Here is a 26,901-nt window from a genome sequence, read left to right on the forward strand (position 1 = left end):
ATTAGGAAAAGAAACAGTTAATTGATTTAAGGTAAAGAGAACAGGAGTTAAAGCACAGGAAGGACATCCATCAACAATATCCTTAGCTTGTGTCAAAGGAATGAAAAATTATGTTATCAGCTGCATAGTTTCCTCATGAAAAAATGCATGGGTATCAATTGCATTAGAAAATAATGGACAGAATGATTTCAGAGCAGAATCAGCATGTTGATTTCCTTCCGAAATCACATCTTTGGAATCCTGTATGGGAGCAAACGTGAGAGCAAACACGAGTAGCATAGAAAGGCGCAATTCTATGTTTTAAGAGATATTTCAGTATCAAGAACAAAGAGAGTAGATTAATAGATAGATATAGCATAGGAGAAAGATAGGAATTAGCCAAATGTGATAAAAAGATATCCCACTTCACACAAAAATCACAAAATGCAATGTAAGTGTAGGCTGGTCTCTGTCAGTTTCCTGATTAGCTGCAAAGAAATATGCCAGTTATTTTCAGAATCCTTATACATTAAAACACTCTAGAGGTGTTGAATACGAACCTGTTTTTTGGACAGAAACCGATTTTCAGGGTACCTGTTGAATTAAAACTAGGCGTGAATCTTTAGGAGGGTTAAAATAAACTATCCCAAGTTAGTCAGTAAATGCAAACTGATAGGAAAGAGAAGAACTCATTAAGGATTCGTGCTCCTGTTTAGGAAAAAAGCAAATAACAAACAGCAATATCAAATCCAGTGTTAGGCAAATCAGAGCGTAGCCACTCTAAAATCTAAATTCTGTCAGCAGCATCTGGGGGAAAAAGTAGTCCTGTAGGTGAAAACATTGTATTAAGGAGAATCACTCGTACAAAGTGACTCCAAAACTCTGCAACTCCTGTAAAGTAAATTCATTAGGAATTTTAAGTTCAGGGAGGAAAAGAGAAAAAACAGTCTGCAACAGGTGATGAAGAACAAGTCTCACTGTCTGAGGTGGAATCAGACCTGCATGCTATGTCTTAATTTTATAAACCACCATAGGGAACTGGAACTGAAAAGTAGCACGTTCTGCTGTCATTAGATTCAAACCAGCACTGCCCTTAGCGGCATGGTGCAGATTTGTCACAGGAGACTGTGTGTTTAAAGCAACTGTGTTAGAAGAGATAGCTGGCTCTGCTAATTTAGCTTCAGTAAAAAACTGGCAATCAGCTGGCACAACAGTCTTTGTTCTCCCATTTAAACTCAGGCTGGAAGGCCACCTGTCCTGGCATTGCCTGTCTTTAGCAGGATGCACTGAAGGAGACAAAGCTGCTGCTAGGAGGGTGGATTTGTGAATCTCAGTGTCAGTATTCTGGCAAGGCTTACTCATTTGAGCAATCTCTGTTTCTGGCTTCTGGTACATCGCTTTAAGAGCAGTCTTGCAATCAGCATTTTCATTTTCATAAGCCAATTGTTTCATTGAGACTTCAGAGACTTCAAGGTTTGGAGTTAAAGTACTGGCTGCTCTTAGCCCATCAAGAATGCCATGCAAGCCATTTTCTGTCACACTTCGCTTCAATTGTTTAAAAACTGCGAAGGGCAATGATTCATGGGCTCTCTGTTCCTGTGCATTCTGAACAACAGGACAGACTGATAATAATGGTAAGGTGTCAACTGCTTTTTCTTCACTGCTTCCTTCTGCCATATTTGGAATAGTCAATTTTTGCACTGTGGTCTGAGCCCCTTGTGGGCACTGGTCCACCGAGGGTGGCATGGAATTTACATTCGACCTAGGCAAATCTTTGGCAAAGGAAGGTGCCAATGGAATTACCTTTGGCATGACCTCAGAGTCCTCAGAGAGAGGCTGGAAATCTAGAGGCTGGGATAGAGGGAACAATATTATGGTATTTTTAAGATCAGCTAGGGGTTGCAACAATATCGGAACATTCATAGAGACAACTGGTGGTTGGAGCAAAGGGTTAGAAAGCTTTCCAGCTGCGTCTCTACACAAACGCCAGGTGTGCAAGACTTGTAGAGATGCCTCAGGATGTCTATGGAGTGCATCTCCTAGCTCATTCCATTTCTTAATGTCATACGTACCCCCCTCTGGAAACCAGGGACACAGTCTAGCAATCTCTAACAACAATTTTTCTACTAAGGGTGCTAAATGCTTATGATGCCCTGCCTGAGCTAGCAAAAATAACAAATTATTCCTATGCTTTTACTGCACTTGTGAAAGCGTGCTTCCCATGATCTCACCTGAAGGGTAATAGATGCGCGTCTTTGGGGCTCGTTCCGAGCAAATGAGATCCTAAGTCCGGGAATCGTTTTGCAGGAGATGATCCACCGCGACCGAGGGATAGCAGGTTGCTAGCTCCGAGGGGACTCGAATCCTGGGGGTTTCCTTTTGCTGAGGTTTCCTTTTGCTGTGCCTCAAACGCTGAGGGGTTTTTTTTTTACAAGCCTCAAACGTTTCTTTTTTAAGTTTGCCTCACACGGGGCACCACTATGTTGCGTTCACAAAGTAAAGGAAGGATTGAACTCTGATTAATAAGAATACCCACAGAGGCTTGAACCAGCAAGACTCTGGGAAGGGTGCGTATAATCGTGTCTCTCTGTGCTTGTCCGTGTCAGATCTCCGCAGCCCCCAGCCTAGGTAGTTTTATTCACAAAAGAGCTTTTTACAGAGTGTTCTTAAGAACCAATCAGATTTCTTCTGAGCATTTCCACAAACCCACATGGGGACAAATTAAACTACTAAAACTAATTAAGCACAAATATTTCTGGAGTAAACAAAGAACAGAACTACAAAGAAGAGCATCTGGCAACCCAGGAGGTAATAAACAAGCAATACATATGATAAGAAGGATGGCCAGGAGGACAGTGACCATTATCCCCTTAATGTGAGATCTGCTTCCTGGCCCTAAGATTAACATCTTACATCAAAGAAACTTGCCCACTATCTTTGAGGACCCAGGACGCCTGCCTGTCTAAGCAACTGCTGTGTACGTGACATGTGAGGAAGAGAGGAATGGAACAGGGATGCAGGGGTGTAGATTGATCAAGAATCATATCAAAAATAGTTTAAACCCAGTCAACGCAATGCTTTCACTGCTGACACAGATGGCTTACTCTATATCTGTTATAATTCCTCATAGCAATCCCACCTGATCACTACATCTCTGGATATTTGCACTCCTACAGCATAGGCCAATTTTTCCTTCCTTTTAACTTCTTCTAAAAGCTCCCTTTTCTTTTTTTTCTTTATTCTTATATGCTATTGAGTTTTGTTGTATGAAATATCCCCTAACAACTGCCTTCCCAGCATCCCACACTGTTTTTACATCTGTCCCTTTCCTCCAATTGTTTCCAATTGTTTCCTCCAATTGTTTCCAATTGTTTCATTCTCCACCTCCCCCCCTCCTATTTTCCTTTAAGAGTTATTGATACTGGATTGTGATCTGTAAGTGTTTTTGGTAATATTTCGGCATTCTCTGCTTTAATTGTCATATCCTTAGTAATCCATATACTGTCAATTCGACTATACAAAATTTTTACTTCTGAGAAATATGTGAACTCCTTTTCAACAGGATATTTATATCTCCATATATCCACTAAATCGAAAATCCTTACCAGTTCCACAAAACGTTTTGGCAGCTTCCCTTCATTTTCCCCTCTTTTCTTCTGCGATCTGTCTAATTCTGGTTCCATTACTCCATTTAAATCCCCTAACACAATAATTCTCATATCTATATATTCCATTAACAATGATCTTACTTTAACATAGAATTCTGATTTTCTTTCATTTGATCCATAGATTCCCGCTACCACAATTGGTTCCCCCTCTAGTGATATTTTGACTATTACAATCCTCCCCTCTTTATCTTCATATAACAATACTGGTTTGTATTTGCTTTTAACATACATTACAACCCCCCTCTATTTTCTTACATCAGATGCGATGAATTATTTCCCTAACTTTGGTTTTACCAATAATCTTTTATGCTTAGTATTGACGTGGGTTTCTTGTAAACAAGCAAGGTCCTACTACTGCCTCTCTAAGACACGTTCTATTTTCTGCCTTTTCTTCCTATTGTTTAAACCATTTAAGTTCCAAGATAACAATTTAAATTTCATTCTTTATTAGTTAAAAAATTGTAAAGTTAGTAGAAAGAGTTTAAATTATGTGCGGTGGTAAAGGAGAAGAGTTTTGTAATAGTTATTGGTCTGATTATTTACCACTGGCGTAGTTCTTTATTCTTCCACCCTTTGCTGAGCTCTTTCTTCTTCTTCCACCTCATCCGAAAGCTCTCCCTTTTTTCCTTCCTCACTTCTTACTTTGCTTTTCCCTCCTCCTAATTCTCCTCGGTACTTCATCCAAAATATATCTGCTTCCTGAAATGTCTCAAATCGTCGTCTTTTTCCTTTGAAATTGAAGGAAATCCCCCCCTGGGTATTCCCATCTGAAGGATATAGATTTGGCCTTTAATGCTTTTGTTAGAAATTGGAATTGCTGTCTCTTTTTTATCAATCTGGGTAGGACTTCTCGTAAAATTATTATTACTTGTCCATCTGTTTCAGTGTATCTGAAGAAGTGTGTATGCACACGAAAGCTCATACCAAGAACTAACTTAGTTGGTCTTTAAGGTGCTACTGGAAGGAAAAAAAATTTTTTGTTTTCACACACATAGGGAGACACTTCTCCCCAAAACCAAGACCTTCCCTTAAGCCCTGGAAGTTTTTTTTTACGACAGGCATGAGTTCCCTCCTTTTCCTTCCTCCCCCTGCCATATGACACCCAAAATACTCCTGGCACATTTTTTTTCCAAAGCAATACCTCACTAGGCTCTGGTTCCTCTAGGCCTGGGGGGCATGGCCTGCTCCATTTAACTCAGCTGCGGCCTGGGATCTCCCTCTTTGCCGCTCCCAGCTGCTCCAGTTTGTCGGAGATCTTATCTTTGCGTTGCCTGCTCTGGAGCTTGTGTGCCTGCTTATTCTTTCCCCCTTTGCTTTTAGTTGCTGTGCCTGCTGCTGCCTGCCTTTTCTGGCTGCTGCTTTCCCCCTTAAGAGCTGCTGTTTGCCGGCAGAAGCCGTTTCTTTTCCTGTGAGTAGCACTTTGTCCTGCAGCCCTCTGCTGCAAGTCTCTTTTCCCGGCTTTGGAACCTTCCCCTCGTTTCAGGAGCCTTCGCCTCGACCCTGGGTGCTTTGGAGCTGACCAGGAGGGATTGCAGAAGGAGTTGGGGAGTAATTTGTTGCAGCAGCTTAAGCTATTGGTGGCAGGGACGCCCGAGGGTTCGGGGTTGTGCCGGCAAAAGCCTGTTTGCTGTGGCAAAGGGCAGTGCGGCATGTGGAGCTTTTAAATTGGTCACTGTAGAACACGGTCAGGGAGCACTGGGGTTGCTTTTGTGTACATTATTCTTGTTTGGGGGGTGAGGCAAGCAGGAAAAAGGGGTTGTTCTGGGGACTGCATTACCAGCCAGTTTATCAGGTTTCAGCCTAATTCCCCTCCCCCCATGGCTCACGTGCCGCTGGTTCTTTATTGTTGTCAGGGTTACGGCTGCCTGGCCATCACCATTTTGTTTTCACCATGTGGTCCAGCATGGGCAGCCATTTTAGGAGAGGCAGTTTCTTGCAAGGCTGGCCCCTTTTTTTCACATCCGATGCATTTTGGGTTTTATTATTATTATTAAGCTCCGTTGCATGCGAGCCCTCTGGGAACTTGAATTTATCTGATCATCAGCTTTACTTGCCTCCTGTGGGCTACATTGTTTATAATCTAGTTTAGCTTCTCTGTGCTAGCAGCTTTATATTGTGACATAGCTGGCTACATTGGTATTTAATTGCCTCACATTTCTTAGCCTGCAGTCCCTATCGCTACATTGTGGCTTGCCTTCAGCTTGTTGCTACTAAAGTGATACATGGTTGGTTCTGAATGCTTGGGTAGTTGGTGGTTGATTGCACGTGTGGGTTTTTTGAGCCTGATTGTGGGGCAAAAATAAATAAATTATATATATATATATAATATATATATATATAAAATAAACTACAATGCTTTTCATTAAAGTTAATAGGGAGAACCAAGCGCAGCTGACTACACAGCATAAAAATAAAATAAAATAATTTTAACAATAATAGTAATAATAAAATTTAATTATATCATTGCAGTTTTATTGCCTTTACGCCTGGCACAGTTAACTTGAATACATTAATTTATTATAAGTGATTTGGAGTTATTTGTTCATAAAGGCCGGTGTTTGTTTTAGTATCTTTCACGTCCCCTTTTGGGGGGAAAAGGTAATACAACTCTGTTCAATATTGAGTTGTTATAAACTTGAAGCAGCTGGGTTAGCTCAGTCAGTAGAGCATGAGGCTCTTAATCTCAGAGTTGTGAGTTTGAGCCCCGTATTGGGCAAAAGATACTTGCCCTGCAGGGGGCTGGACTAGATGACCCTTTAAAAATACGTAAATAATAAACAAATTGATCTTCCTTTCACAATCTAATTAACCTAATTTCATTGGCTATTGTATTTACTAGTTGTTGCCTATGAATTCTTACCTATATTTTGCCTATAAGCAGTGTAAACTGTGCTGAACTAGGCTTGCTGGTCTATAGTGTATTCTAAAAAAACAAAACAAAACAAAACAAAAAACACAGACCACAAACAAAAACAAAAGAAAGAATAAATAAATAAATAAAAAGGAAATAAAGGGGGGGGAAAGGGGGGGTTGGTTCAGGAAGGGAAGGTGAAGGCCTGCGGTCTTTAATCTGCACACCTGGTCTTAACCTAGTTTCAATGGCCATTGGGGATTACTGGTTTTTGAATCTGATTTCTTTCCAAGTGTGGTCAGTTTAATCAATACTGAACTAGGCCAGCTGGGCTAAAGTGTCCTCTTGTAATAAAGACTTAATTACAAAGGAAAAGGCGCAATACCCGGCCTGCTTGACCAATTTGCACAATTAAAGTTTAGAGTACAAGGGTTACTGTTGCGGGCGATATAATGGCTTCCAAGAGAACCCAACAGGCACAATCTTCTGTTTCTGCCCAAGAACTCCCCAATATAAGTGGGTCCTGTGTTCAAGATGGGTCAGGGAAGCTTCCTGTGCCCTGCAACCCACAGGCTTTGTTGCAGTTTTTTCTCTGCTTTTGAAACCTTTTACCAACAATTCAGGCCCATGGTCACTGCGTCCTCTTATCAAATAGTGAGTACTCCTGAATGCATACTCGTTACTGCACCAAGCAAGGAGGAGCTCCCTTGCACTTCAGCCTCCTTATTTAGTGTTCCACAATCAGGTAGCAATCCATCTATGCGTCCTCACACGCGATCACAGTCTACACGTCCCTGCGCTGCCAGTGCCAGATCCTCAGGTGGTAGGGCTCATGCTTCCAATTATAACCTTTCTGCCTCTCAGTCTATCTCAGACTTTCCCAGTATTCTACAGGATTTACAACCTCAGCCTTTACCGCAGAAGGGGGCTCCGAAACATCATCAGAGGAAGAGATGCCGGGGCAACAGGAAGTGTCAGCGGCTGCAGAACAGCACCTGGTCACCAATGATGGGCAAGGGAGAAAGAAGTCTAAGAAGAAGCAAGAGAAGTAAGCCTTCTGATTCCGAGGACAATTCAGAAATGTTTCCCTGCTGCCCACCACCCGCTGGGACCTGAGCGACCAGAATTACTGGATGGAGCACGTGGGTCCCTATGTGGAAAAGAAGCAGCCAGATCCCTCTAAGTTTGGAAATTTGAAGCTAAGCGAGTCCCTCACCGTGAGGTTTTCCGGGAGTATAAAAGGGGTGTGTGCCAGGGGCCGAATTCTAAATATGTTCATGAATGTGAGAAGTGCCTAGGTAACCACCCAGCGTCCTCATGTTTTAAAGGTAAACAGCCCTTTCAGGGTGGTAGGGGGCATTTCCACCCGGGGTCTTGAAATGCTCACAAACCCGCCCAAAGAGCAGTTGCAAACCTGTATTAATTCAGCCACAAACTGGTATTAATTTGGCCCTTGGTTTTGGCGTTCTCTTCTGTTAAGCTCTCACCTCTTAGAACCCTTCTCGATAAATACCCTAATAAAGAGGCAGCAAAGTACCCTTGGGAAGGGTTTTTCATATGGCTTCAAGATCCCTGTTTCATTCCCTCCTAACTCAGGGGACCCCCAAAACAAAACAAAACAAAAACAGTTAGGGAAATGCCAGCTATTGAAAAAAAGAAAATAAACAAATAAATTCTGGCTGGGAGGGTGGCCGGCCCCTTCAGGGAGCCACCTATAGCGGGTTTACACATTTCACCTTTAGGCATCGTCCCTAAAAAGACTCCAGGAGAGTATCGTATGATCCACAACCTATCCCCAGTCAATGATACCACAGGAACCTTGTTCTGTGAAATATGCCTCCTTTGAACAGGCTATAAAGCTTATTCGCAGGTTCAGCAGGGGTGCGCTCTTGGCTAAGTGCAACATTGAGTCGGCCTCCCGCCTCCTGCCAATTCACCCAGAGGACTTTCTGTGGCTAGGTTTTAGGTTGAGGGGGCCTATTTCATAGGCAAATCTATGCCGATAGGGTGCTCAGTAGCTTGTGCAGCTTTTGAGTCATTTAGTACAGTTTTGGACTGGGCCCTTTGCTTTAGAACTGGTTCTGAAGGGGTGACCCATTACCTCAATAACGTTTCACTCATCACTAGTAATAGCCCTGATTGCGCTTCTCTTTTAGAGGCTTTCACCTCCCTGGCTGAGGACCTTGGGGTACCTTGGTGGCAGACAAAACAGAGGGTCCAGTTTCAACCATAACCTATTTTGGGTATTGAATTGGACACAATCACACAGACATCCGCCTACCAAGGGAGAAGCTAGCAGCAGTTAAGGAATTAATTCTGCAACTTCTTCCTCTCAAGGACCCTTAGGCAGAGTCAAGGACCCTTAGGCAGAGTCAATCACTCTTGGGTCACCTCAACTTTGCATGCCAGGTAGTGTCCCCTGGCTGCCCCATTTGTGGGTAATTGGCTAAGCTGTCAGCGGGACTGCGTGCTCCTCAACACAGAGTGCGCCTCTCTAAAGTGGTCAAGTCAGACCTGGAGGTTTGCTTAAAGTTCCTGGATAAGTACAAGGGCATTTCTTTGTGGCAGGACAATTTGATGCTGCGTTCAGACTTTCAGGTACAGTCTGATGCAGCTGGTTCCCTGGGGTTTGGTGTCTACTTTAGGGGGTGCTGGTGTGCTCAGCGTTGGCCTACCAGCTGGCAAGGAAAACCTATCACGCGTGACCTCACCTTCTTAGATTTTTTCCTATCGTAGTTGCGGTGCACTTGTGGGCTGATGAGTTCAGGAATCACCAGGTATGCTTCTGGACTGACAATCAAGCGGTTGTCAGGGTCCTGTCTAAGCAATCATCATACTCTCCTAGGGTGGCAAACCTGCTCCGGTCCTTTGTACTTTATTAAACATCTATTTCTCCGCCAAATTTACACCTAGGGTTAACAATGACATCGCGAATGCTCTGTCTCGTTTTCAGATGGACTGCTTCCGCTCATTAGCCCCAGAGGCGCAGCAATTGCCACAGCCATTCCTGGAGCACCTTTGGAGCCTTGGGAACGTGACGTCCTGAAGGGAGTATTGGCTGAAGTAGTCCCGTCCACGCTTAGATCTTATAAAAAGGCTTGGTCTGACTTTATGGAGTTTTGAGGCAAATTAAAAAATGCTAGGCTTGACACCCCCCCTACCAAGGCTGAAGTTCTGCAATACTTGGTACATTTGAGGGAGGTGGGTCGCGCAGCAAAGACTCTTAAACATCCAGTCAGCTGCAATCACCTTCTTCTGTAATGCTATTTACTCCATAGAACCTTGTGTGGATTTCTTAGTCTGAAGGGCACTGGAGGGCTGGCGCAGGCTGCAGCCTCCCAGCAGTGAGGTTAGAAGGCCCATAACCTATGACATTCTATGCCAAATCCAAACAACAACAATAATAAAAATTAAGAAATATCTGTTGGTCCAAGTACAAGACCCGGTTATTTTTCAGCTGGCCAACAAGATTCCGCTGCCCGGGGAAGTTTATTGAGAGACCTGACCTTGTCCAGATCCAATTTAGTCCTGCATGTCCGATGTTCCAAAACTGATCAGCAGGGAAAGGGGGCCCTTATTCGGCTCCAAGCAACTAGTCACAATGGGCCATGCCCAGTAAAGGGCACTAGACATTTCATGTACGTGAGACCGACCGTCTCAGGCCCATTCCTCATACATTTGGATGGCTCCCGCTTTGCACTGCATCAGTTCATGCGCGCTATGCGAAGGGCGATTGCTGCCTGTGGTTTACCCCCAGATGAATTTGTGGCCAACTCCTTTCGGATTGGGGCCGCTACCACAGCAATGCATTTGGGACTCTCAGCTGAAAGGATGAAGGACTTGGGGTGGTGGAAGTCTGATACTTTTAAGGGATATATTCGTAAGACCTTGTGATTGTTCACGGTATACCTGACCTGGCTTTGTTACCTTCTTTTGCTTTCAGGAGAGGTTGTGGTGCACATTTGGATTACAGGCCACAGCATTGTCTACTGGGCAAGAAACCGTGCTGTCAACTGTGGCCTCGGGTGCAGGCTGGATCTTCCACTAAAAAATAAAAGTTTCCTGAATCTCACGGAAGGGGGTGCGCTGGGTGGAATTTATGCCTGTAGAGAAAGCCAGAGCCACTTTGGAAGGTCCCCTCATGCTCTGGTTATTCAGCTGGGGGGAAATGACTTGGCCTATTGGAAATGCATGGACTTGATGTGGGACTTTTACAATGACTTCAATGAACTGATTGCCTCATTGCCAGATTCAACCCTAATTTGGTCACCACTGCTGGAGAGGCGTGTATGGAGGGAATGTCAGTGCTCTATTGCTATAAACAAAGCCAGGGAGCTTTTGGAACATTTGGTGGCGCGTAGAGTGGAAGCCCTGGGGGGTTGTGTCATTGACCACCCCAACAACCAGTTCAGCTAAGTGGCCCTCTACTGAGAGGATGGCGTACATCTTTCCTGTTAAGTTGTGGGCGAACATAGCAGACGACACAGCGATTTCTCCAGAGCAGCTCTTTATTTGTAAGCTGGACAGAACTGAACAGCAAACAGCTCAGCCGGCCTGCTTTTATAGGCAGCCGGCTGTCAACATTGTAGCAACAACAACCCAGGGTTTCCTGCCTAAAATAACTGACGTGGACCTGAGTGAAAACTAGCTACAGTATCCCCCTGCTGGCCCAGGGTGAGAACTTCAGTACATAACACCCCTCCCCACCGAGATAAGGCGTTAGTTACAATCATAATGGTTTCCTTATATACAGCACTACACGTAATGGTTCAATTAGGCACAAAAGCATATCGGTTACATTTCCCATACTTAGACCAACAGTGATACATGTCCAACAACATAGTCCTTTAAATAAGTTGGGCGCTTAGAAACTCTGCCAGACCACCGGGGACTGGTAGCCAAGTCCGGGGGGCCACACAATTCTTGCTGAGGCTGTGGTGCGACCCTAGGTGGCGTTGAAACCAAATCCCCTGGATCCGCGCTGTGGGTGGAGGCTCCGCAAGTGGAGTGGTCTGAGTCTGTGGTAAGTCTGGCAGACCCTCTGAAGCGGCTTGGTTCGGCTCCACACTGGCAGTTTGCGAGGGAGGTGTAGGTGGAGCCTCGCCATCTGTAAGTGTCTCTTCTGGAGCCACAAGCACAGTTGGGGGCACCACGGTAGGGTCCAAGTCCCCAACCCTGCGCCTAAGGTGGTCTATGTGCCAGTGCCACAAGCGTCCGTCTTCGAGTGCCACCTAGTACGAGCGAGGTCCAGTGACTCCCACTACTGTGGCTGGCACCCAAGGAATGTCCCCCACATAGTTCCAGGCAAAGACCTGGTTTCCTGGAACAAATGACCGTGGCGCATTGGCACAGCCTGGGGGTTCGGCCACGGCAAAGTCCGGGTGCAGCTGGTCGAGCGGTGATCTGAGGTGGCGGCCCATAAGCAGTTCAGCAGGACTCCGCCCTGTGGCCGCATGAGGGGTGATGTGTTGCACGAACAAGTTTTCGGTGACCCGCTCATGCCAGTCTCCCCGGTCCAGGCGCGCCAGTGCCTCTTTTGCCGAGCGCACCATTCTCTCCGCTTGCCCGTTGCTGGATGGATGAAAGGGTGCCGTTAGGGCATGGCGGATGCCCAGTCCCAAAAGATACCGCTCAAAAGTGCCAGACGTGAACTGCGGTCCGTTGTCGGAGACAAGGACATCAGGACACCCATGCATCGCAAACAGGCCTCGCAGCACCCGGATGACGGCCTCGGGAGTGGTGGAGGGCATCAGGGCCACCTCCAGCCATTTGGAATAGGCGTCCACCACTACCATAAAGGTCCGGCCGTGAAAGGGGCCAGCCAGATCGATGTGCACCCTCGACCAGGGTGTCTTTGGCGTCTCCCAGGTGTGTCCCTTAGCTGCCGGTGGTGCAGGCCTCGACTCTTGGCACGCTTGACAGGCGGACACCCAGGCAGTGATGGCATCGTCCATGTTAAGCCACCAGACGTAACACCGAGCCAACACCTTCATTTTGACAATTCCCGGGTGGCCAACGTGCAGAGCCTCCAGGACGCGCTGACGGAGTCCCTGGGGAATCACGACGCGGTCTCCCCACAGCAGACAGCCGCGATGAGCCGAGAGTTCATGTTGTCTGGTTGCGAAGGGCTGGAACTCCGATGCAAAAGGCCCTTGTGGCCACCCCCTCCACACCCAGTTGAGCACCCGGCTGATGGTGCGATCCTGGGCAGATGCGGAGGCCACAGTGGCAGCCGATACCGGTGCTGCCGGAAGATCCTCAATCAGAAGGAGCGATGAAGCTGGAGCCGGGTCTTCCACAAACGCTGGAAGAGGGCAACGGCTGAGGGCGTTGGCATGGCCCATCGATTTCCCCGGGCGATGGACGAGCCGGTAGTGGTAGGCAGCCAGGAAAACAGTCCATCGCAGCATGCGTGGCGAGAGGACCGGTGGAGCTGGACGATCACCGACGAGGAGGCCCAGGAGCGGCTTGTGGTCAGTGATGAGGTCAAAAGTCCTGCCATAGAGGTACTCATGGAACCTCTTCACTCCAGCCACAAGTGCCAGTGCCTCCTTGTTGAGCTGGCTGTAATTCCGTTCCGTCGGAGATAGCGTCCTGGAAAAGTAGGCGAGGGTGCTTCTCTTCTGTCTGGAAAACGGTGACTAAGGACAGCGCCGATGCCAAAAGGTGAGGTGTCGCAGGCAAGGACCAGCGGCCTGGATTCACTGTACTGTACCAGCACATGGTCCGATGAAAGGAGAGCCTTGACCGCGTTGAAGGCCGCCGTCTCCCGATGACCCCAGGCCCAAGGCGTCTTTGTGCTGAGGAGTCGGTGAAGAGGCTCAGCCACCGTGGCTTTGTGGGGCAGGAACATGTTATAAAAGTTCAGCACCCCAGGAACGCCTGCAACTCCGTCTTGTTCTTTGGGATGGGGGCCTGCTGGATAGCGCAGATCTTGGATGTGGTCGGGTGAAGGCCGGAGGCGTCAATAAGATAGCCCAGGAACTCTACCTGTGGAACGGCGATCTGGCACTTCTCCCTCTTTACCTTGAGCCCGGCTTCTTGGAACCTGGTCAGCACGGCACGGAGGCGCTCGAACAGCTGCTGGTGTGAATCTGCGGACACCAAGACGTCATCAAAATATGGTACCACGCCCGGAAGCCCTTGCAGGAGACGCTCCATAACCCTTTGGAAGATGCCAGGAGCCACACTCACCCCAATCTGCAACCGGCGGCAACGGAATGCCCCTCGGTGGGTGACAATTGTCTGGGCTTCAGCAGTGGCATCATCGACGGGCAGTTGTTGATAGGCTTGGGCAAGGTCCAGCTTAGCCAAGACCTTACCCTCACCCAGGGAATGCAGCAGGTGTTGGACAACAGGAACCGGATAAGCGTGCTGCTGAAGTGCCTTGTTGATTGTGCACTTGTAGTCAGCGCAGATTCTCACCGACCCGTCTGGCTTGACAGGCGTGACGATGGGGGTTTCCCACTTGGCGTGGTCAACCGGCTCCAAAACTCCTTGGGCGAACAGCTTGTCCAGTTGTTCGTCCACCTTAGCCTTGAGAGCAAAGGGAACCCAGCGTGGCTTTAGCTTGATGGGGGCGACTTGTGGATCAAGGCTAAAGGAGATGGGCGTACCTGTATATTGCCCCAAAGTGCCGTCAAAAACCTCGGCAAAGTCTTTGACCAGACCCTCAGTCTCTGCGTTAGAGATGCAGTTGATGCCGGTGACTTCCAGGCCGAGGGCATCAAACCAGTCTAGCCCTAGGAGGCTTGGCCGCTGACCTTCAACCACCACCAACCGGAGCAGGCCCGAAAAATCCTTGAAGGCGATCCGGAACTGGCCAACGCCTACCACGGGAATGTCGTTTCCCTGGTAGTCTCTCAGGTGTACGCGGTGAGAGTCGAGTTGCCTTTTGGACACTCTGGGTACCAGTCTTTTGATGGTGCTCCAAGACACGATGGACAGGGCAGACCTGGTGTCGATCTCCATGTCACATGGAGCTCCTTCAATGAGCACCGTGACGTTCAGCTTGCGTCGCGTAAGCGAGTCGGTTTGGCCAATTGTGGTTCCAGACGGGCAGCGGCAGTTGGTGAGAGCGAAACAGCTTTCCTTGGCAGATTGGAGTGAAGACTTGGACTTGCGAGTCGGTGAAGGGGGGTGTCAGACGGAGCCAATCGGCAGACCTTAGCGATGTGGCCCCTTCTGGAACACTTCCTACAGATGGCGTCTCTGAATCGACACTTGGCATGGGAATGGTTGCTTCTGCAGCCGGCACATTCTGGTTGGCCCTTGGACTTCTGTTGGAACTTCCTGCGCTCCCGCTTTGTCTGGTGCACGTCATCGTCTTCACTGGAGGATGCCTCATCACTGCTGGCCTCTTCATGATGCACTGGAACTGGCTTCCTAGCAAGACGCGGGCTGCTGGACTTGCGGATTTCCTGGGCGGAGCATTCAGCAGCTTCTGAGGCCACAGCCTCCTCAATGGCTTTCTGTAGCGTGAGGTCTGGCTTGGCGAGGAGACGCCGTTGCAGATGGATGTCCCGGACCTCGCAGACGATTTGATCCATCAGGGCATCGTCTAAATCTCAGAACTCACAGTGCATTGCAGCCTGTCGCAGGGCAGTGGTGTAGTTGTTGATTGACTCCCCCTCTGCCTGGTTCCGGTGGTAGAATGCATGGCGGGCAGCAATCTTGGACGGCTTTGGTGCGTAGTGCTTGCGGAGCTTCTCTTGGATCGTGTCCCACGGTGTTGCCTGGACTGCTTCAGGTGCAACCAATGCTCGGGCCGTCTCAAACACCTCAGGCCCACAGAGGCTGAGGAATAGGCCCTGCTTACGCTCCTGTGATACTTGCGTCAGCTCGTTGGCTTGGAGGTAGCAGTCGAACCGAGCAAGGTAGGAGTCCCATGATTCAGAGGCTGGTGCAAACGGTGGTGAAGGGCAATGGATGGAACACCGTGCACTAGCCAGAACAGTCAGCTCTGTATTGGTTCTGTTCAGTGATTTCGCTCAGTGATTCAGCTCAGTGATTCCGCTCTGCTCAGAGGTGGCTGCATCTGGCTGTGCTCTGATGTCCATCGATCCCACCTTCGTCGCCAGTGTTAAGTTGTGGGCGAACATAGCAGACGACACAGCGATTTCTCCAGAGCAGCTCTTTATTTGTAAGCTGGACAGAACTGAACAGCAAACAGCTCAGCCGGCCTGCTTTTATAGGCAGCCGGCTGTCAACATTGTAGCAACAACAACCCAGGGTTTCCCACCTAAAATAACTGACGTGGACCTGAGTGAAAACTTGGACTACTGCAATGCACTCTACGTGGGGCTACCTTTGAAGGTGACTCGGAAACTACAACTAATCCAGAATGCGGCAGCTAGACTGGTGACTGGGGGCGGCCGCCGAGACCATATAACACCGGTCTTGAAAGACCTACATTGGCTCCCAGTACGTTTCCGAGCACAATTCAAAGTGTTGGTGCTGACCTTTAAAGCCCTAAACGGCCTCGGTCCAGTATACCTGAAGGAGCGTCTCCACCCCCATCATTCTGCCCGGACGCTGAGGTCCAGCGCCGAGGGCCTTCTGGCGGTTCCCTCATTGCGAGAAGCAAAGCTACAGGGAACCAGGCAGAGGGCCTTCTCGGTAGTGGCGCCCGCCCTGTGGAACGCCCTTCCAGCAGATGTCAAAGCGATAAACAACTACCTGACATTCAGAAGACATCTTAAGGCAGCCCTGTTCAGGGAAGTTTTTAACGTGTGATATTTTACTGTATTTTTGGTTTTTATGGAAGCCGCCCAGAGTGGCTGGGGAGGCCCAGCCAGATGGGCGGGGTATAAATAATATATTATTATTATTATTATTATTATTATTATTATTATTATTATTATCTACAGTATCCCCCTGCTGGCCCAGGGTGAGAACTTTAGTACATAACACCTCCGATGTGGGAAACAATGTGTGGTTGGCAGATATGATGGCTGGGATTAGGTACTGGTTGCAGGTTTGAGGGTATTGGCGGCAAGCTTTTGCTCGAGTGGCAGTTAGGCACTGGTATTGTTATTGTTATGAAGATGGAAGGGGGGGAGGAAGCGCCATCACCTCCCTCGCATATCAAAGGGTAGTCTGATAAAGGATTCCGGGGGGGGGGCGTGGCCCTCCCTGTCCAAAGCCTGTGGAGGTGAGGGCCTAAGGCACGCCCCCGAGTGGTGACCCCAGGGGAGTTCCTAGTTGATGTGCATCAGCAGGACTCCCCCTACTGATGGTTAACCCTTCCCAGACTTCAAGCGAACAGGCTGAAGCTGGACAGTCGGTTAGGACCAATGCCTAAGCCAATACCACTCATCACCTGTAACCAATAAAGTTGTGGCCATATTTAGCCCATTAACCTAAAATATCTGTGCCATGTGTCTTTATTTCCACTGGGGGGAGGTGGGAACTCATCATGCAATCTCATCTCTCATGGAAAGGAGGAGCCAAAAATATTTGCTATTCCAGCTATGATGATTAAGAGGCACCAAAATCCTATCTCTCCCTCTGCTATAGCCTAATGGCATGAGTTGAGATGGGACTTGATAAGATGGGACTTGATGACAGTTGAGGGGGGAGCCCCAATGGAGCTGATCTCCCAACAGAACTGATGGAGAGACTCTTAAGCCCCAGCTCTCCCACTTCCCTTGGTCATGCTATCTGAGGCTGATGGGATCCAAAAGCATCAGGAGGGCCACAGTCTCCCCACCTCTGACACAGAATTTTCAAGAGCAGATGATTTGGCCTTTAATGTTTTTGTTAGAAATCGGAATTGCTGTCTCTTTTTTCTCAACCTGGATATGACTTCTCATAAAATTATTATTTCTTTTCCATCTATGGTTAACTTGTTCTTACTCTTTGTTTGGAGGATGTTATCTTTCATCCAATTTTCCTTTGCTGCTGCTTTTCTTCCTTTGTCCATTGGGTGTCACAGTGTTCTTATTTATTCAACTCACCAGCTTCTATCCTCATTTAAACCTCACTTTCACAATTTTGTCTTTGTCACTTCCTCCTTCTCAGTGATTACTCAGCGTCTTCAAACCCTCGTCATCATCTTATTTGTTAAATTCCCTTCCTTCAACTTCAAAGTGGCTGCTCTACTCTACCCAGCTCCAATAACAGGCAGCCTACACCGCTCTGCGTTTTCTAGTAAGTAATGTCAGGAAATGTCAGGAAAGGAGAGAAGAGGAGCAGGTATGAAAAAGGAGGTGATAGTGAAAATTGGTTTTGAAGGAGGCTGCGGAATAGAAGCAGCCTAATACCTGCTAGTAATGTCTTATCTTTGTTTTATTTTCTTTCTTCCCTTTGTTCTTTGCTGATTTTCTTCACCATCTCCTCCATTCGTTGATTTTTATTCTTTATTTCTTGTACTTTCTTATCTGTCTCCTTCATTCCTTCTAAGACTTCTGTTATTTTTTTCTTTATTTCTTCATTTTCTTTTTCATTTTCCCCATTTTGTTTTCTAATTTTTCTAATTTCCTGTCAATTGTATTGATTTTTTCCTCCAAATCTCTTCTCATTCCTCCAATGTCCGCCGTCAAACTTATGATAAGCTCTCTCAAATCAATTTCTTCAAAGCCTGAGTTTCTTCTTAATTGTTGCTGTTGACCTCCAGTTCCAGTCGTCTGTTTTTTAATTGCATGAGACATTTTGCATTCTCTTTTTCAAGCACCAGATGTCCTTCTGTTGCTTCAATTTTCCTTTACTGCTGTTTTTCCTCCTTTGTCCATTGTGTGTCACTGTGTTCTTATCTATTCAGCTCACCAGCTTCTGTCGTCCTTTAAACCTCACATTCACTATTTTGTCTTCGTCACTTTCTCCTTCTCAGTGATTACCCAGCGTCTTCAGATCCTCGTCACCATCTTATTTGTTAAATTCCCCTCCTTTTCCCCACAGCGTTCCTTATTCCTTTGTCTTTATCTTTCCTTCAAGGACCTTCAGTTTCAAAGCGGCTGCTCTACTCTACCCAGCTCCAATAACACGCAGCCTGCACTGCTCTGCGCTTTCTAGTAAGTCCATTTTAGATAGTGTGCTGTTCAGATATTTTAATTGCAACCTGAGTGATTTCTTTACACTCTCTCTCTATTTTTTCTGTTCTTCTGTCTTCACTTTACTTTTGTGGTAGCATTGTTTCCCCTCCGCTATTTTTACTCTTTATTTTGTTTTGGGTTTACTCACTCCGCGAGGGGTCCCCCCCCCCGAGTTCCCCCTTTTTCTTCTTCTCTTATTTCCTTTTAGGTTTTGTTGCTGCTGCTACCACTTTACGTTTATTTTAATATAGAAATAGAGATTTTACCATCTTGTCGCTGCTTCAGTGATGTCAGGCCTTTCACCGGTCTGTTTGATCTTCTTCTCTGTGCCTGGATTGCCCCCCACCAGGGACACCAAAAAGACACTGCCGAAGTTCCTTTGGCTTGAGCTTCCTTCCAAGCCTTTTCAGGGGTCGTTTTGCCAAACATTGCCCCTCACAGTACCAGTGTACTTGCTTACTGCAATCGGAGCTCACCCGTTGCAGCTGTGGTAAAAACCTATGATGGAGTCCATTCCACTGTTGGACAGCTCTTACGTCAGACGGTTATTCCTAACGTCTAGTCTGAATCTCCTTTTTTTGTGTCATTTGAACACATTGGCTTTGGAGCAGCAGAAAGACAACGACAATGACGACGTCAACATAACCAACCATGCATGTAGAAAGTCAGTAAGGACATGGAGGGATTTCTAGGGTTGGTTTTTTTTTAATAAGATATTTATTAGAATTTTCCATTTTATACAAAGAGAAATTAAAAAGAAAAAATAATAAAAACACATAAAGTTCATAACTTATTTTTCAATAACATATTTCCCTGACCTCCTCATACCTCCCCTTCTTGTATTCCAGTTCAAATTGTTTATCCAGCAAATCCTTATCTCCTAGCATTACAATTAAACCCCTTATTTTCTATCCATCTTCTTAAATTATTGTAGCTTAAACTCTTACTTATATACAAAGAAAAAAAGCACCATTTTTTCATATTCTTGTGTGCCATTACAGCTAGAAACCACTTAATTTCAATCCAACATCACTCAACATTCATTAATATTGCAATATTTTTGTAAATAGTCCTTGAATTTCTTCCATTCTTCTTCTGCCGACTCTTCTCCCTGGTCACGGATTCTGCCAGTCATTTCTGCCAATCCCATAAAGTCAATCAACTTCGTCTGCCATTCTTCCAGAGTGGGTAGATCTTGCGTCTTCCAATACTTGTAGCATACATAAAGAAAGTTCTATCCTTTTTTAACACCAATTGGCCGACAATGCCCAAGAGAAAGGCCTCTGGTTTCTTCACAAAGGTATATTTAAATACCTTTTTCAATTCATTATAAATGCAAAATCATTTCCCAGAAAGCCTTAATCCTAGGGCACGTCCACCAAAGGTGAAAAAATGTACCTTCATTTTCTTTACATTTCCAACATTTATTATCGGGCAAATGATATATTTTTGCAAGCTTGACTGGGGTCATGTACCACCTGTATATCATTTTCATAATATTTTCTCTTAAGGCGTTACATGCCGTAAATTTCATACCTGTGGTCCACAACTGTTCCCAGTCAGCAAACATAATGTTATGTCCAACATCTTGTGCCCATTTAATCATAGCAGATTTAACTGACTCTGAAGTTTCCATCTATCTCCTTCTTGTTCCAAAATCTCCCAATATTTCGGCCATTTGGCCTCCATATTGAGCTTTTTCTGAGCTTTCGCTTCCATTGGTGACAACCACCTTGGAGTTTTATTTTCCAATAAGTCTTTATATGTTGCCCAAACATTAAACAATGCTCTCCTGACAATATGGTTTTTAAATGCTTTATGTGCTTTAACCTTGTCATACCACAAATATGCATGCCACCCAAAAACATTGTTAAAACCTTCTAAATCCAAAATGTCTGTGTTCTCAAGAAGTAGCCAGTCTTTCAGCCAGCAAAGCGCTGCTGCTTCATAATAAAGTTTAAGGTCTGGCAGGGCAAATCCACCCCTTTCTTTTGCATCAGTTAATATCTTAAATTTTATTCTTGGCTTCTTGCCCTGCCAGACAAATTTAGAAATGTCTTTCTGCCACTTCTTGAAACAGTCCATCTTGTCCACAATTTGTAATGTTTGAAACAAAAACAACATTCTAGGCAATACATTCATCTTTATAACTGCGATTCGACCCAACAAGGAAAGCTTCAAATTTGACCAAATTTCTAAGTCTTTTTTCACTTCCATCCAACATTTTTCATAGTTATCTTTAAACAAATTCCCATTTTTAGCTGTCATATTGATCCCCAGGTATTTCACTTTATTCACAACAGTTAAACCTGTTTCATTCTGATACTTCTCTCTTTCGATTGGTGTTAGGTTTTTCTCTAAAATCTTAGTTTTCAACTTATTCAGTTTAAATCCTGCCACTTGGCCAAATTCTTGAATTAGTTCTAAAACTCTTTTAGTACTAGATTCAGGCTCCTGTAAGGTCAAAACTAGGTCATCTGCAAATGCTCTCAGTTTATACTGTTTAGCTCCGACCTGTATACCTTTAACCAACCGGTCCCTTCTAATCATGTTCAGCAGGACCGAAATAAAAAGCAATGGGGAAATTGGGCATCCCTGTCGTGTCCCTTTCTCTATCTTAAATTGTTCCGTAACCACATTATTTACAATTAATTTGGCCTTTTGTTCAGAGTATATTGTGTTACGATAATGAAGCAATGCTGCTGCAAAGTCCTAGCTTGGAATGTAAACATGATGGGAATGTTGGGACTGTTTGTGGGAACAGAGGGGCAGTCTTTTCACAGTGTGACACACCGGAATTACCTCAGAGTGTAATATGAGCTGTACAGGAAGTACAGGAAGTGTTTGTCACAACACTGCTGGAGTTTGAAGAGAGCAGTCATGTTTTTTGTAACGCTGCAAAGACAGAAATAAAAGCATGTAAATATGTTTCTGTCTGTCTCTTTCCCCTGCCTGGGGGGGCAGGAAAGAGGGGTGTGTTCTTCTCATGTTTGAGAAGAATTGCCGATAGAGACCTTGCCTGCGCTCGCTGGGGAATGCAGCCAGGGAGGTCAACCGGGATTCAAGCCAGGTGCCTGGGACAGCTGCCAGCTTCTTATGAGAAGTTATCTAACATGATTTCTCTTGCAGGTATGGCGAGAAACGTCCGGAAGGCGACCAAAGTGAACAGAGCATTTCAGCGAGTGTATGCTGATGTGATTGGTCCTCTAGCACCATCTAGAGGCAATGCAAGATATTATCTTGTGTGTGTGGATTATTTCTCTCATTATGTGTGGATATACATATTGCAGAAACCACAAGAAGCCTTAGAAAGGTTTAAAGAGTTTTGTGACAAGGTTAAAACTGTTCATGATGCTAACATTGATTGTCTTTTCACAGATGAAAAGCCAGTTTTTCTTTTACAGGATTTTCAGGATTTCCTGGATAAGAAAGGGATAAGGCACAAGACTGCTGTTTCTGCAGGAGCATGGAACAAAAGTGTCTGTGTGCAAGTGAACAAAGAATTGCAAAATGGGATGAAGGCGCAATTGCTGAGTTCACATTTGCCACATGAGTTTTGGGCGGAATCACTATTGTGTTTTTGTTACTCGTGGTTGAGAAAGGTTTCAAAAGGTTTGGGATGTTCTCCTTTTGAAAAGCTATTTCACAGAAAACCTTCTGTAGCCCATTTTAAGGTTTTTGGGTCCCAAGTGAGGACTGAAGCTCCAGGTGGAGTAAAGAATGCCAAAGGCATTTTTGTGGGTTATGAAAAGGGTCTCTACAGAGTAATTTTGTCTGAATCTGGTCAGGTGATTCTCACAAAATTTCTAGAGAGTGCTCCTGAACAGGAGAGAGTCATTGTTCACACATTTCCCACTGAGGACAATTCAGATGATGATGATGATTTTACTGATTACAGTGGTACTGAGAGTGACAGTGATAGCTCAAGGAGCTCAGTTGACACAGTCATTGAGAGGAAATCTCACACAATGGCTAGACCTTCACAGGTGGAGGACGAACCACTGTTTACTATTGGAACTGGTTCTCCAAAGAGTCCTGAGACTGAACCAGTGAGCAGAGAGGATCAGCACCTCTTACGCAGGTCCGAGAGAGTTACAAAGGGTGTACCACCCAAGAGGTATTCCAAAGAGTTTGCTAACTCAGCTGTTGCATGTGTTACTATTGTTGACAACTCAAGACAGGTTGAAGCTGTGTCTAAGTCAGAGACAAAGACACAACAGGGAGTTGCTAAGCGTAACACTACATTCCCTAGCCAAGGTAATGCAGATGCACTCATTCCTTGGAAGTCAGACAACCAGAGAGGTACACTGGGGAAACCAGTGGCGGGTAGTTCCAAGGGTGGAACTGAAATAACAGGGGAGTGTTATATGTATAACAACTGTTTGTTTTCTTCTCTGGATCAAGCTATGTTCGCAGCGCACATTGATTCTTATGGGGGAGTATGTTACGATAATGAAGCAATGCTGCTGCAAAGTCCTAGCTTGGAATGTAAACATGATGGGAATGTTGGGACTGTTTGTGGGAACAGAGGGGCAGTCTTTTCACAGTGTGACACACCGGAATTACCTCAGAGTGTAATATGAGCTGTACAGGAAGTACAGGAAGTGTTTGTCACAACACTGCTGGAGTTTGAAGAGAGCAGTCATGTTTTTTGTAACGCTGCAAAGACAGAAATAAAAGCATGTAAATACGTTTCTGTCTATCTCTTTCCCCTGCCTGGGGGGGGGGCAGGAAAGAGGGGTGTGTTCTTCTCACGTTTGAGAAGAATCGCCGATAGAGACCTTGCCTGCGCTCGCTGGGGAATGCAGCCAGGGAGGTCAACCGGGATTCAAGCCAGGTGCCTGGGACAGCTGCCAGCTTCTTATGAGAAGGGCTTGAATTTCCCAACATATTGCACCTATACCATTCTCAAAACCTTGGCCTACCCCCATACCCTGTAAGTTCTTTTTCATAAAACTCCAAGAAATATTGTCAAAGGCTTTCTCTGCATCGGATTTCTAGGGTTTTGCACCCTCGGCCCTATGTATGATTATCTCCCCATGGGGCAGAAGTCATGGGTTATGTCAGAGGTGCAATGAGTTCCTGGTCCCCTGGGATCAAGTTCATTCCTTTGAAGCCAAGGTGGCAGAATTGGAAAATTGGACCTCCACCATTATCGAAACAAATCAAATATATTGTCAGTACCTTTTCCTGGAAATGAGATTAAGTAATTGGGAACTAGATTAAGAACAGAGCTATAAAGGCAGGTATCTCAGCACAGTAAGATGCCACTAAAACAGGAGCTTTTATTAAAATCTCTGAGTATGACAATATATTGAAGAATTAAATGACATGTATGCTGTAATGTTCTTTCCATAAGCCAATTGGGAAAAACCTTTCAATTCTCTGAATACAAGAGAATGAGACTTCTATGTGGATGAGGAAACAATGGTGAAAGTCCCTATGATAAACAAAGACAGCTGGTTTGAGACTTACCATGATAAGATCCTGTCCTGCAAGGTTGTGAAGCTCCCTTACAAGAGCAATGTTTCAGCATTATTTATTCTTCCTGACCAAGGGAAAATGAAGCAGTTGGAAAATGCTCTTAGCAAAGATGTTTTGTTAAAATGGAGGAATTCAACAAAATCACGGTAAGTGTGCATGCTATAGTGGAAAGAGTGCAGTACATATTTGTAGGTGTAAATATATCATTGTGAGTTTGAGGGGTAGTGATAGGCTGTGTAAAGACCAAGTGCCTTGTAATTCCAGAACAGCATCAACTGAGCATAGATATCGCTGAGACAGGAGTGCAAACATGTTAGGAATGTGGGCTTTAGAGAGCACATCTTTGATTAGAATTCTGTCCTGCCATATGACACCCAAAATCCTCCTGGCACTTTTTTTTCAAAGCAATACCTCACTAGCCTCTGGTTCCTCTTTCAACAGGAGAATAGATCTATTCCTTCCAAGGCTTACAATCTCTGGCAAATATTCTATGAAAGGGATCTTAAGAAGAATGAATATTACGGAGGTATTCAGAGATCAAGCAGACCTCTCTGGAATTACTTGGATGCCTGAGGTGAAGATTTCCAAGGTAGGCTTCTCAAAATTCAACAGGTTGATCTATATTTTCTTGCATCCTCCATTTTTCACCAGAGGTACCCTCTTGTCTGAATTATGTTCAAATGAACATAATTTGGGGTACTTGAACCACAATTGCATCTCTCATGGAGAGGAGGAGCCAAAATATTTGCTATTCCAGCTAGGATGATTAAGAGGCAGCAAAAACCCATCTCTCCCTCTACTATAGCCTAATGGCATGAGTGGTGCTTGATGACAGAAGAGGGGGGAGCCCCAATGGAGCTGATCTCCCAACAGAACTGATGGAGAGACTCTTAAGCCCCAGCTCTCCCTCTTCCCTTGGCCATGCTATCTGGGGCTGATGGGATCCAAAAACATCAGGAGGACCTTGAGCTTGTTTGGAGGTTCTAGCAGGGGCGCGCAGCTATCGTATACCCTTGACCGAAGAACGGTACACTCCTTCTATCGGGGGTGGTCGTCCTCTTCCACCGAGCGCGCAGCTTCGGGAGGGACGCACATGGAGCGGTGAGGGAGGAAGGGGACACCCGCCTAGCCAGCCAGATCAGCCGAATCAACCCTTGCGATCAATGGGGTGACAGATGTCGCAGCCAGATTGCCCTCACATCCTAGATTTTCTCATGATAAAACCCTGAGTCAGAAACAATCTTGCACTAATTTTTGTTGTATTTCTTTGTATTTCTTTGCAGGCTATTCACAAAGCTTATTTAAATGGCTACAAGAATGGCACTGAAGCTGTAGCTACTACTGCCACTGAAATTGTTCCTACCTCCCTTCATCTTGTAATTTCGTTCAATCGCCCCTTTCTGTTGGAGTTTGTTGACGAGGAAACTGATACCAGCATCTTTATGCTAAAAGTCATGAATCCTGCTGAGGCATGATTGCTCAACTTCTGTTGCAGCACAGAAAACATGTGGTTTCCAATATGAAGCATGATTGATAAGATGTTTTTAGGTATCAGAGTGATTACTGTCACATGTTCCCAAACCGAAGAAATAAAGCACTGATTTAGTTGTCTGCAATATTACTTGGCGTTTTTCTTTCTGTTCTCACAGTCTTAAAAAATATGCTGTTTATTTTAAGTGTGCTCTCTAGCGTTCACTCCATGATCTTTTGGGGGGTGTGTGGACACCTGTGCCATTTGAGAGATCAGGTTAACAATATTTTATTATTATCTCTCATTCAGGTGTAGTATCCACAAGTAGCCAACAGTTGTAGGGAGAAGGTCAGGTAGGTCAAAAGCTCAGAATGAGCTGAGGCTTTCAGGAGAGCTTACAAATAATAAAAAAAAGGTTTCTGTGACTATGCCCAAAGCAAGAGAAAGAACAAGCAAGTAGTAGGTCCTCAGGGTGGAGAACAAGCAGAAATTATATTCAGTGTCAGGGTGAAGGCAGAACTGCTCAACACATACTTGGCCTCTGTCTTCACTGAAAAGAAAAGCAGTGCCCAACCTGGTGATAACAGAAAAAAATAATAATCCGTAAAGGGAGCTGGAGTCTAAGACGGAAAAAAGATGGTAATGGAACTTCAATTAATTCAAATTCAAATTCAAATGAATTCAGGGCCTGGTGAGCTGTATCCAAGAGCCTCTGTCTATAATCTTGGCGAATTCTTGGAGAACAGGTGAGGTCTTTGCAGTCTGGAGGAGGGCAAATGTTTTCCCCATCTTCAGGAGGGGGGGGAGGACATTGGCAGTGACCTTGACTTCAAGGTCCTAGAATAGATAATTAAACAATCTGCCTGTGAGCACTTAGAAAAGGATGCTGTGATTACCAAGACCCAGCATGGTTTTCTCAAACAAATATCTGTATATTGTGTCTCTTGTCATATGTCTTAGGCACGTGCATTTTATCCTACAGTGCTTTGGCTTCCTTGGATTGCTGTTAAATGCCCCTGCAGTTTCATTGCCTAGTTGCCATCCTTCCCATTTAAAGTGTCATAAACATTTTCACTCTTATCGCTATTGGATGTCAGATACGCAGGCAGGCATCGGAGTTTCCCCTCTCTCTGGGAGCTTCCGATAAGGATTAAAGAGCCTCAGGCAGGTTTATACTTCATTTGATTTACAACAACAACTACCGAGAGCAGCCCTGGGCCATCTTCTATCAGGATGTCAGTTGCTCACTCTGAATCCCCTCCCCTTCCACAGCAAGAAGTGCACCAAAGGTCTGCTCCCCACCCCTGTGCTTCCATTGTTCATTAACCTTTTCAGTCCTCTGAGTTCGAGGGGAGGGAGGGAATTCCCCTCCACTTTCGACTGAAGAATCTCCCAAACACTCGCTCCCTCCTGGTT

The 26,901-nt window shown here is 45.6% G+C and overlaps 2 protein-coding genes across 2 annotated transcripts in view; both read left to right on the plus strand.

Annotated features, from left to right (window-relative positions):
* The first annotated feature begins 7,242 nt into the window (after nucleotides 1-7,242).
* Nucleotides 7,243-26,901, plus strand: part of LOC310762864 (kallistatin-like) — a 46,664-nt gene continuing 27,005 nt past the window's right edge. Inside the window, exons 1-2 of the mRNA XM_083614517.1 lie at nucleotides 7,243-7,546; nucleotides 17,521-17,649. Of these exons, the coding sequence (XP_083470643.1) occupies nucleotides 7,258-7,546; nucleotides 17,521-17,649 (418 nt within the window). The 5' untranslated portion in view covers nucleotides 7,243-7,257. The remainder of the gene's footprint in view (nucleotides 7,547-17,520; nucleotides 17,650-26,901) is intronic.
* LOC310765789 (serine protease inhibitor A3N-like) lies at nucleotides 23,674-25,630 on the plus strand. The gene is made up of 3 exons (XM_083621283.1): nucleotides 23,674-24,160; nucleotides 24,456-24,603; nucleotides 25,298-25,630. The coding sequence occupies exons 1-3, from the start codon at nucleotides 23,958-23,960 to the stop codon at nucleotides 25,487-25,489; spliced, it is 543 nt and encodes a 180-aa protein (XP_083477409.1). The 5' UTR covers nucleotides 23,674-23,957; the 3' UTR covers nucleotides 25,490-25,630.

This window comes from Podarcis filfolensis (genome assembly GCF_964270895.1).
Source record: "Podarcis filfolensis genome assembly, chromosome: 1".
Classification (NCBI taxonomy): Eukaryota; Metazoa; Chordata; class Lepidosauria; order Squamata; family Lacertidae; genus Podarcis; species Podarcis filfolensis.

What these genes read in the sequence shown, in the direction of transcription:
- LOC310765789 (XM_083621283.1), top strand. Translation starts at nt 23,958, where the DNA reads ATGGTGAAAGTCCCTATGATAAACAAAGACAGCTGGTTTGAGACTTAC. An exon ending in AGGAATTCAACAAAATCACG is followed by an intron (nt 24,161 to 24,455) that starts GTAAGTGTGCAT and finishes CTCTTTCAACAG; the next exon opens with GAGAATAGATCTATTCCTTC. An exon ending in CTGAGGTGAAGATTTCCAAG is followed by an intron (nt 24,604 to 25,297) that starts GTAGGCTTCTCA and finishes ATTTCTTTGCAG; the next exon opens with GCTATTCACAAAGCTTATTT.